The sequence below is a fragment of the Gallinula chloropus genome (genome assembly GCF_964237585.1).
Source record: "Gallinula chloropus genome assembly, chromosome: Z".
NCBI classification, from domain to species: domain Eukaryota; kingdom Metazoa; phylum Chordata; class Aves; order Gruiformes; family Rallidae; genus Gallinula; species Gallinula chloropus.
The window spans coordinates 1,423,487-1,434,719 of record NC_140089.1 but is presented as its reverse complement, the minus strand read 5'-3'; the positions used below and the strand labels follow the sequence as shown (position 1 = coordinate 1,434,719).

At 58.1% G+C, this 11,233-nt stretch overlaps 1 protein-coding gene across 1 annotated transcript; it reads right to left on the bottom strand.

Annotated features, from left to right (window-relative positions):
* Positions 1-5,780: 5,780 nt before the first annotated feature.
* On the bottom strand, positions 5,781-9,126 carry RFESD (Rieske Fe-S domain containing). The gene is made up of 4 exons (XM_084278263.1): positions 8,942-9,126; positions 7,538-7,718; positions 7,410-7,444; positions 5,781-6,584 (listed from the first exon to the last, which is right to left on the bottom strand). Exons 1-4 carry the CDS (start codon positions 9,032-9,034, stop codon positions 6,291-6,293), a joined length of 603 nt encoding a protein of 200 aa, XP_084134389.1. The 5' UTR covers positions 9,035-9,126; the 3' UTR covers positions 5,781-6,290.
* Positions 9,127-11,233: the final 2,107 nt, after the last annotated feature.

Sequence of the window (11,233 nt, the reverse complement as noted above, 5' to 3'; positions counted from 1 at the left end):
CAGCCGTGCCCTGAGCCGCCGTTCCTCGCTCCCCGCCTGCGCAGCCTTAGCCAGAGCCGGGGCGCGGGCCCGCCGCTGCCGGAGCCCCTCTGGGGGGGCAGCTTCGCCCCCAAAACGGAGGCGGCGGAGAGCGCTGCGCAGCCGCGGAGCCCCGCGCCGGCAGCCAGGCTGCTCCCCGCACCGGCTGGACATCTGCAGGCACAGAGCGCTGCCCTTACCCGCCGGGCTTCGTCCCTCCGCGGGCGCCCGCACGGACACACCGAGCGCACCGCGAGCGGCCGCGGACACTGCGCATCCCTCCCGCCCCGTCCTGCCGGAACGGAGCTCCCAGCCCTCGGAACAACGAGGCTTCGGCTCCGTTAGTCGCGCCGGCCTGGCAAAGAGTCCTGGGCTGGCGAAGGGGCGCTGAGGGGAGCGAAAGGAGGAGGACGCGGTCTCGGTGCAGACGCGGCGCGTCCCCTCATCGCCCTGCCCCGCAACAGGCGAGGCAGGGGGAAAGGTGACCGTGTCGGGAGGCTTTTGCCGCGAGTTCCGCGTCCGCATCTCCTCGCAGCGCGCCCGTCCCCGCACGGCTGCCGGGCCAGCTGCGGGGGGAACCGCACCACCCCACCCGAAACGGAACGGCCGCGTCTCCGCCTTCCCGGCGGGTTTAAACCCCAGAGACCGCAGAGACACGAGTCTTATGCTGACAGGATTTATTGGCTACCGAGGTGGAGGAAATCCACCCCGGGCAACTCACACTCTCCGTCCCGACCCCGTTAACGCGGCCGCGCCGGGGGTTCCGCGAGCTCCGGCGAATCTGAGAGAGCCCCGGCTGCCGGCGAAGCCGGGGACGGCGCTGGAGCAGCCGGAGGCGCCAACGCGGCGTCGGATCCGTCGTCGGAGCCGTCGTCGGAGAAGGAGCCGGAGCCGGAGCCGGAGTCGGAGCCGGAGTCGTGGCGGGCGTCGGACCTCAGGCTTTCGTTGTTCGGGGCTCTCGCGTCCCTGGAAGCAGCAGGAGGTGCCGGGCGCCCTCCCCACCAGGGCTGGCAGTACCAGAGGCAGCGGCAGCGGCTGCAGACGGCCGCGGGAACGGCCTCCCAAGGTCCGCCGCTCGCTGCCGCCCGCGCTCCTCCGGGGCCGCCGGGCCAACTCGAGGGCGGGCTGGCAGCGTACGGGGACCACCGGGCACCGCATCTCCAGGCCCCGGCGCGCCAGACCGCGTACCGAGACCAGAGATCCGCATCCCAGCAGTCGAGGCAGCAAGTGACGGGCCACTGCGACGGGAGGGCTCCCGGCGGCGCCGCGGACGACGGACGCCTGGCGCGGCAGCAGCGCCGGGTCGCGGCCCGCCGGTACAAGGTGCTCCAGCAGCAGTGCCTTCCGCGGGCGCGGGTGGCCGCGCCGCACACGCCGCAATACCAGGACATCGTCCGGCAGCAGCACCGCGCCCGTCCAGGACTCCCGAGGTGCGGGGCAGGGGCGGTGAGAGGTCGGGGGCGGAAGGGGTCAAGCCCGGGGCGGAAGGGGTCCTCGAGAAATGGCGTGCGGGGCGGCACCCGGGGCGGAGCGGCACCTGCAGCCGGTACCACCCGCAGCGGGTACTGCCAGTTCCGGCATCACCCGCTGCGGGTACTACCCGCTGCCGGCACCTCTCGGCCCGGGACATCCCGGCACCGGCGGGCGCCTTCCCCCGGAGCTCCTCCATCCGCGGGCATCCCCGCACCGGGGGGCTCCTATCCCCGGAGCTCCTCCATCCGCGGGCATCCCCGCACCGGGGGGGCTCCGATCCCCGGAGCTCCTCCATCCGCGGGCATCCCGGCACCGGAGGGCTCCTATCCCCGAAGCTCCTCCATCCGCGGGCATCCCCGCACCGGGGGGCTCCTATCCCCGGAGCTCCTCCATCCGCGGGCATCCCCGCACCGGGGGGGCTCCTATCCCCGGAGCTCCTCCATCCGCGAGCATCCCGGCACCGGGGGGCTCCTATCCCCGGAGCTCCTCCATCCGCGGGCATCCCCGCACCGGGGGGCTCCTATCCCCGGAGCTCCTCCATCCGCGGGCATCCCCGCACCGGGGGGCTCCTATCCCCGGAGCTCCTCCATCCGCGAGCATCCCGGCACCGGCGGTGCCATCCCGCGCCGATCCTCACCCCGGGCGCCGCCGAGCGTCGTCCCTCGGCCGCTGCCTCTCCCGGCGGTGCGTTCCCCCGGCCCCCCGCAGCTCCTGTCCCCGCCGGCACGTCGAGGGCAGCTTCCCCCGACTGCTCGCTCACCCGCTCCCGCCCCAAGCCCGCAGCTTTCTGCTGGAGCATCTCCGACGTGCCAAGGCAGCTCGCAGCCTGCGGCTCCTTGGAGAGAAGCGGGGAAGTCCTGACTCCACAACGAAGCCGTTGGGTGCTGCTTGCTGACACTAGTGGGGCTGTGCAGGAATGGCCCGGGCTCAGCTAGGGGACCCTTGATTTCCTTCCCGGCAGCTGCTGCCTCTGGGATTTAGAGGGAGACCCGTGTTCATAACGCCGGGTGCTTTACTTGTTGCCCATCAGCCAAGGACTCTCCAGCCCCTCACACCGCCCTGACAGTGAGAGGGAGGGGAGGTCACCAAGAAGCTGGGAGGGGACAGTGCCCAGAGAGCTGACCCCGACTGGCCAAGGGATGCTCCATCCACACAGCATCGTGTGCTGTGTAGAACTGGGGGGCAGCTGGGGCAGCTCGGGGCCGTGCAGAGCATCAACTGTGGGCGGTGAGATCACTTGCTTGGGATGTTCTGTCATCATCACCACCATCGTCATCATCTCCCTTTTCTATCCTACTGAGCTGCCTTGGCCTCCACAGAATCACAGAATCACAGAATTATCAAGGTTGGAAAAGACCTAAAAGATCATCCTGTCCAACCATTCACCTATTACTACCAGCTCCCACTAAACCATGTCCCTCAATACAACATCCAGTCTTTCCTTGAACACCCCCAGGGTCGGTGACTCCACCGCCTCCCTGGGCAGTGCATTCCAGTGCCTGACTGCCCTTGCAGAGCAGTAGTGCTTCCTAATGTCCAGCCTGAACCTCCCCTGGCGCAGCTTGAAACCATTCCCTCTAGTTCTGTCGCTGTCTACATGGGAGAAGAGGCCGACCCCCAGCTCACTACAACCTCCCTTCAGGAAGTTATAGAGAGCTGGAAGGTCTCCCCTGAGCCTCCTCTTCTCCAGGCTGAACAGTCCCAGCTCCCTCAGCCGCTCCTCGTAAGGCCTGTGTTCCAGACCCCTCACCAGCTCAGTAGCCCTCCTCTGAACGCGTTCCAGGGCCTCAGTGTCTTTCCTGTGGTGAGGGGCCCAAAACTGAACACAGTACTCGCGATGCGGCCTCACAAGTGCTGAGTACAGGGGGACAATCACCTCCCTGTTCCTACTAGTAACACTGTTTGTGATGCAGGCCAGGATGCCGTTGGCCTTCTTGGCCACCCGCGCACACTGTGGGCTCATGTTCAGCATCAGTCAGTACCCCCAGGCCCGTTTCCTCCACACAGTCTTCCAGCCACTCCGCCCCAAGCCGATAGCGCTGCCTGGGCTTGTTGTGGCCAAAGGGCAGGACTCGCCATTTGCTCTTGTTGGACCTCATGCCATTGGCTTCAGCCCAGCTCTCCAGCCTGTCCAGATCCCTCTGGAGGGCCTCGCCACCCCCAGGCAGATCCACACTCCCAGCCAATGTAGTGTCATCTGCAAACTGACTGAGGGTGCACTCAATGCCCTCATCTAGGTCATCAATAAAGATATTGAAGAGGACAGGCCCCAGCGCCGACCCCTGGGGAACACCACTCGTGACCGGTCGCCAGCTGGATTTAACTCCATTTACTGCCACTCTCTGAGCCCGGCCCTCCAGCCAGCTCCTTACCCAGCCGAGGGTGTACCCATCCAAGCCACGGGCTTTACCTTATTTTTCACTTCCAATCCTCTCCCCCACCCCAGTGTGTGGGGGGGGGGGGGGTGGTGGGGGGTTGGTCTGGCTGCTGGCCAGTTGTCCCCACAACTTGTGATTCTGTGAAGCTTTGAGAGCAGCTGTGGAGGTGCCGAGCGATGGGGCACTGGGGAAGCTGTGAGCTGAGTCCCCAGCCCTGTGGGTGTTTAACAGAGGGGAGATGAGGTGCTCAGGGAGCTGGTTTAGCACAGGACAGGGACGGGTGGACTCCAGGAGCTTAAAGGTCTTTTCCTACCTTGGGATTCTGTAATTTTGTGAACAGTGATGTTGACACAGACATACACAACCTTCATATAGGCCAAAAGCAAGACAGGGCACCAGAGGCACGAGAGAAGCTCCCAAAGGCCAGACCACTTCACACTGAACCTGATCCCGGCTGAACTCCACCAATGGCCAACACATCCCCCATAAAACCTCATCCCAAAGACCTGCAGCCACGCAGGATGATGGTCCATGTTTGCAGAGTATCTCTGAGCTCTGGAATCCACCGTGTCCCGGAGCCCAGCCCGGCCCTGCCCCAGCACAGCTTGTGGGGAACGCTGCCAGAGGGGCTACCGGGGGGCAAATCTGTCATTACACGATCTCCAAAGAGATGTGCATCCCTCAAAGGGATGTACAAATGAATATGGAATCAAGGGGCTCTTGCTTGTCTGGCTTTTTTTATCGCAGGCATGGATCTGTACACCCCTCAAAGGGATGTACCCCCTCAAAGCAAGAGCCCCTCAATGACACACCCGGTTTCTATAACCAGCGGCTTCCTCCCAGTCCCACAGAAGGTGGGAGAAGCAGCTGTGCAGGGAAGCGTCTGTCACATAGAATCATAGAATCATAGAATGGTCTGGGTTGGAAGGGACCCCAGGGCTCACAGAGCTCCAACCCCCTGCCACAGGCAGGGACACCAACCTCCAGGCCTGGAGCTACACAAGGTTGCCCATGGCCCCAGCCAACCTGGCCTTGAACACCCCCAGGGACGGGGAATCCACCCCCTCTCTGGGCAGCCCCTTCCAGCCCCTCACCACTCTCTCTGCAAAGAACTTCCCCCTAATATCTAATCTAAACCTTCCCTCCTTTAGCTTTAGTCCATTCCCCCTTGTCCTGCCATTATCTGCTCTTTTAAAAAGTCGAATCCCCTCCTGCCTATCAGCTCCCTTCAGGTACTGGAAAGCTGCAGTGAGGTCCCCCCACAGCCTTCTCTTCTCCAGGCTGACCCAGCCCAGCTCCCCCAGCCTCTCTTTGTAGGGCAGCTGCTCCAGCCCTCTAATCATCCTTGTGGCTCGTCTGAACCCTCTCCAACAGCCCCACATCCTTCTTGTATTGGGGGCCCCAGCTCTGGACACAGGACTCCAGCTGGGGCCTCACAGGGCAGAGCAGAGAGGGACAATCCCCTCCCTGTCCCTGCTGCCACCCCTCTGCTGATGGAGCCCAGGATCCCATTGGCCCTACGAGCTGCAAGAGCCACTGCTGGCTCATGTCAAGCTTCTCATCCACCACAATCCCCAAGTCCTTCTCCTCAGGGCTGCTCTCCAGCAGCTCTTCTCCCAGGCTGTGTCTGTGTCTGGGATTCCTCTGGCCCAAGTGCAACACCTGACACTTGGCAGTGTTGAACCTCATCAGGTTCCCCTGGGCCCATCTTTCCAGCCTGTCAGGATCCCTCTGGATGGCTCCTTTCCTTCTGGGGTGTCGACCACACCACTCAGCTTGGTGTCACCCCCAGACTTGTTGAGGGTGCACTCAATTCCATCACTCGATGAGCCACTGAAGGGGAGAGAAAAGGCTCCTGAGGAATCACACAGACGCAAAAAGGTCACCAAAACAGGCTCAAGGTTTGGGGGTTGGTTTTGGGGTTATTTTACTTCTCTTTGTGGCACTCCATAGACATCCAGGCATTACCCACATATCTAAAGAGGTGACAGTTTCCACGCCGCTCATACCAAAGGCATCCTGACCATAACCTAAGGATATAAACAGAACCTTTATACCTGACTGTTCAGCTTAAACTACGTGAGGTGTTTTCTAAGCAGGGATGTACTACGTTCCCTCCTAACAATGAAAACAGCTGTAGCAAAGTGGGATTTCTAACATATCAAACATCATGAAGTGCTCTGCTGTAAACGTCTTTTTTGAAATGCAAGTGAAAAAAATCCCCATCAGCACAAGATCAGTGGCATTTCCAACACTGCAGCGCTTCTTGTCTTCCCCAATTCCACATCTTCAATGCTTTAACAGAATGTTAATGGTAGAATTTAATCCCACGGCAGCCTGAATGGCCACGGAACATCTTCATGCCATGACAATGGTTCTTCCTGGGTGCTTTTCAGCAGGATTCTGCGTTCTGGCCACAACTTACTCGGCTGCTTGTGTGGTGCTTTGTTTTTCCATAGGTAGATCACCACTGGTTTTGTACTTATCAGCAAAATAATCAGAGTCAAAGCTTACAGACAAATCTGGAGGGCTCACATAAACATTGCCATTGTGTATTGTGATCTTATGAATCCTTTGTTTGACTCCTTTCGATTTCCACTGTGGTGTCCATGAGGGGTCCAATGGGTTTATTCCTTCATATAATCCTTCTCCTGTTTCCAAAGTAATTTTATACTTATGCCAAGGACAAATAATACAAGCTTGGCCATTGATGTCCTGCAAAGAAGAAGAAGAAGAAATAGCAAGTCATTGACTTCTCATTGTTGTCCTGCAAGTATCCTGAGGCCCAAGACCAAATGTCTGGTGATTTGGCTGTGTAGAGGTATGTACTTGACATCACAGGTTCATAGACTGGTGTGGGCTGGCAGGAACTTCTGGAGATTCCCCATCCCAGCCCCCCAGAGCAGGGTCCCCTTGATCAGGCTGCACAGGGCAGCACCCAGGATCATGGGGTTGGAATGTCTCCAGAGATGAAGGGAGACTCCCCAGCCTCTCTGGGCAGCCTGGCCCAGGGCTCTGCTTCCCTCCCAGCACAGAAGTTCCTCCTCAGGGTCAGGGGGAACTTCCTCTGCTCCAGTTTGTGCCCACAGCCCCTGGTCCTGTCCCTGGGCACCCCTGAACACAGACTGACCCGTCCTCCTGAGCCCACCCCTCAAGGGTTGATCAGTACTGAGAAGATCCCCTCTGTCTTCTCTTCTCCAGGCTGAACAGCCCCGAGTCCCTCAGTGTCTCTGTGCCACAGAGATGTTCTGGTGCCCTCAGCATCTCCACAGCCCTTTGCTGTCCCCTCTTCAGCAGCTCCCTGTCCCTCCTGACGCAGGGAGCCCATCACCACACATGCTATATTCCATATATATAATGTGTATATATATATATATATAATGTGTATATATATATATCTCATATATACATACATATATCTCATATATATCAATTTATTTCAATGTTATGTTCAGATAAAAGTTTTTTAAAAAAAAAAACAAACAACCAAAAAACCCACACTAGAGATTTCCAGTGAGCCCTCTTCCTTCACTTACATACCTCTATTTCTCCAAGGCACAGGGGGCCTCCTTCATCTGAAACACAGCAGAACACCCTGTTAATTTAGGCAGCAGCAGCTTTTGCCCTTAATTATTGCAACACTGAGATCAAAGGTGCAAAGGCCTTACGGTAGCAACGAGAGTCCAGAGCGTGAAACTTCCCCTCGTGGTAGAAAACAACGATTTCTCTGCCATCCACTCTGGCTGTTGCCCTTCGGGACCTCTTCATGTCATCTTCCTTCCCGATTAATACAAGACCATCTGGGTGCATTCCAGCTGTCCCCGTGCTTGAGCTGCGTGAGTCCACATCCTTTAACAGGCAGAGACACACACAAAACCCAAGAACATTCCAAAAAAAAAGCCACGTCAGGGAACAGGGTTTAATTTCTACGTGAGGAAAGGGTGTCTCTGTGCCAGAGAAAACCCCAACCCCTTAACCCTGTGAGGGGAAACCAGCTTCAGGGGGAGGTTATCGACACGCAGGCGAAGCAAAGCAGGGGAGTGCGGTGATAACGCCTGGTCCAACGTGCTCACACACAGCCCTGAGGTGAGGGAGAACCGGCTGCTGCAAACCCGATACCCGGGGCTGAGGCAAGATAATGCCTAAATCACTATTCATTTACTCTGCTCGTTAATTGCCAGGAGAGCTACAGGCAAAAATAAACACCAGAACGCCTACGAGCAAGACACTGCACCGTGCCATGGGCAGACAGCAGCATTTAGGTGTAAATCAGGTGCTTTGTTTAAATGATATGGCAGGTAGAAATACAAACTGATGTGAGATGCTGAGCAGCTGGTAGTATCTCCTGCATCCAACCCGGCCTTTGAGTAAATGTGCCTGCTGTCCCCATCCTCTCCTGTGTACTTCCAACATCCAATAGCTTCTCCCAGCAGAGGACTTAACTAGTTTTACCACCCAAAAACTGCCTTTCTATTAATTATCCTTACAATTAGCTGCTGTGTTCCAGTTCCCCTCTCCCAAATTCCCAGTACAACCCCACCACCCTTGCTTCATAGAATCACAGAATCCCAGCCTGGTCTGGGTTGGAAGGGACCCCAAGGGTCCCAGAGCTCCAACCCCCTGCCACAGGCAGGGACACCAACCTCCAGCCCTGGAGCTACACAAGGTTGCCCAGGGCCCCAGCCAACCTGGCCTTGAACACCCCCAGGGACGGGGCACCCACCCCCTCTCTGGGCAGCCCCTTCCAGCCCCTCACCACTCTCTCTGCAAAGAACTTGCCCCCAGTCTCTCCTCTCCCCCTTCCCTCCTCCAGCTTCACTCCAGCCCCCTCGTCCTGCCAGTCTCTGCCCTTTAACAAGCCCATTCCCCTCCTGTTCCTGGGGTCCCTTCAGGGACGGGGAGGCTGCAGTGAGGTCCCCCCACAGCCTTCTCTTCTCCAGGCTGACCCAGCCCAGCTCCCTCAGCCTCTCTGATCATCTCTGTGGCTCCTCTGCCCCCTCTCCACCAGCCCCACATCTTTCTTGCCTTGCTTCCACTGACAAAAAACAGTTGTAAAAAGGTCTTGAACCCACCTTGGGCGCTCGCACCTTGGGTCCCCACCAGATGACGAGGGAGATGAGGAAGCAGAGCAAGAAATGGAGGCTCAGAATAACGAGGTCCAGCATCGCCTCTCCTCGCCGTCCCTGCTGCAACTGCCCTGCCTCCTTCACGTGCGTTAGAGCCTTGATGAGTGCAGGGGAGGGCAGCAGGGCCAGCCCCTGTAGCACCAGAGCCAGTATGTATGGAGGCCCAGTGTGTCAGGAGCCAGCTCTGCCAGGGCTGATAAGGAGTGGTGACATGCTGGGGCTGGCCTGATAAGAGAAGTAGAGACTCAGGGTTCCTCCTGACGGCTTTCTTCACCACCGCGGAGCAGAACGTGCTGATCCGAGCCCCTGCTCACCATCATGCCTTTCCTTACGTGTTTGTTTGGGATCAGCAGCTCTCTGTTTCCTGGTAAAACCATTACACTACGCAGAGCGGTGTGAGTAACAGCACAGCTCCTTCGCGGCCAGTTGTTATCTGATTATCAACCCTCAGGACAGGCTCCACGTCCCAGTTCCCAGGAACTTCCAGCCAGTCTTACCTAGAAAGCGAAACGTCACTGCCAGACCCACGGGACCGTCCCAGGAGGCATTCATGCTGGTTTGCTTCAGAGTTTTCGAAAGGAGATGAACACAGCTCGTAGCAAACTGGCCCCAGGAAGCGGGGTAGGAATCCCCCAATTTCATAGAATCACAGAATTGTAGGGGTTGGAAGGGACCTCAAGAGCTCATCGGGTCCAACCCCCCTGCCAAAGCAGCTCCCCAGCACATATCACTCAGACAGGCGTCCAGGCGGGGCTGGGATCTCTCCAGAGAAGGAGACTCCACACCCCCTGGGCAGCCTGTCCCAGGGCTCCCTCACCCTCACTGGGGAAAAGTTCTTCCCCATGTTGGTGCGGAACTCCCTGTGCTCCAATTTGCAGCCATTGCCCCTTCTCCTGTCCCAACAGACCACTGAAAAGGGGCTGGCTGATTCCCCCTGCATCCCCTGCTTCAGATAATTATAAACATTAATTAGGTCCCCCCTTAGTCTTCTCTTCTCAAGGCTGAAGAGTCCCAGCTTACTCAGCCCATCCTCATAGGGGAGATGTTCCAGGGCCCTAATCATCTTCATGGCCCTTCTTTGGACTCTCTCCAGGAGATCCCTGTCCTTTTTAAACCAAGGAGCCCAGAACTGGACACAACACTCCAGGTGGGGCCTGACCAGGGCAGAGTAGAGGGGGAGGATCCCCTCCTGTCACCTGCTGCCCACACTCCTCCTGATGCCCCCAGGATCCCATTGTCTCTCTCAGCCCCAGGGCACACTGCTGGCTCATGGCCACCCTGTCACCCACCAGCACCCCCAGGTCCTTCTCCACTGAGCTTCTCTCCAGCAGGTCACCCCCAGCCTGTACTGATACAAATGGTTGTTCCTTCCCAGGTGCCAGACTCTCCACTTGTTTTTGTTGAACTTCATCTGGTTTCTCCCTGCCCAGCTCTCCAGCCTGTCCAGGTCTCTCTGTATGGCAGCGCAGTGTCCTGTGTGTCAGCCAATCCTCCCAGCTTTGTACCATAGGGTACTTGCTGAGGGTGGATGCTGTTCCCTCATCAAGGGCATCAATGAAGATATTAAACAGGACTGGACCCAACACCGAGCCCTGGGGAACACCACTAGTCACAGGCCTCCAGTCAGACTCTGCTCCTCGAATCACAACCCTCTGGGCTCGGTCCAACAGCCAATTCTCAACCCACCTCACCGTCCACTCATCTATCCCCTGCTCTCTCAGCTTTGCTATCAGGGTGTCATGGGAGACAGTATCAAAGGCCCTGCTGAAGTCAAGGTAGATGACATCCACTGCTCTCCCTCCATCCACCCAGCCTGTCATGAGATCATAGAAGGCTGTGAGATTGGTCAAGCACAATTTCCCCTTGGTGAATCCATGCTGACTACTCCTCAGGACCTTCTTCTCTTCCAGTTGTTTGGAGATGGCATCCAGAACAAGCTGTTCCATCACCTTTCCAGGGACAGAAGTGAGGCTGACTGGCCTATAGTTACTGGGATCCTCCTTCTTGCCTTTTTTAAAGCCTGGAGTGACATTGGCTATCCTCCAGTCTTCAGGCACTTCTCCTGTAGTCCAGGACCTATCGAAGATGACAGCGAGCGGCTCTGCAATCACCTCCACCAGCTCCCTCAGCACACGTGGGTGTATCCCATCCGAGCCCATGGATCTGTGTGCATCCAATCCTTTGAGTCGCTCCTGGACCTTCCCTACCTCAACCAGAGGGAAATTCTTCGTTTCCCCA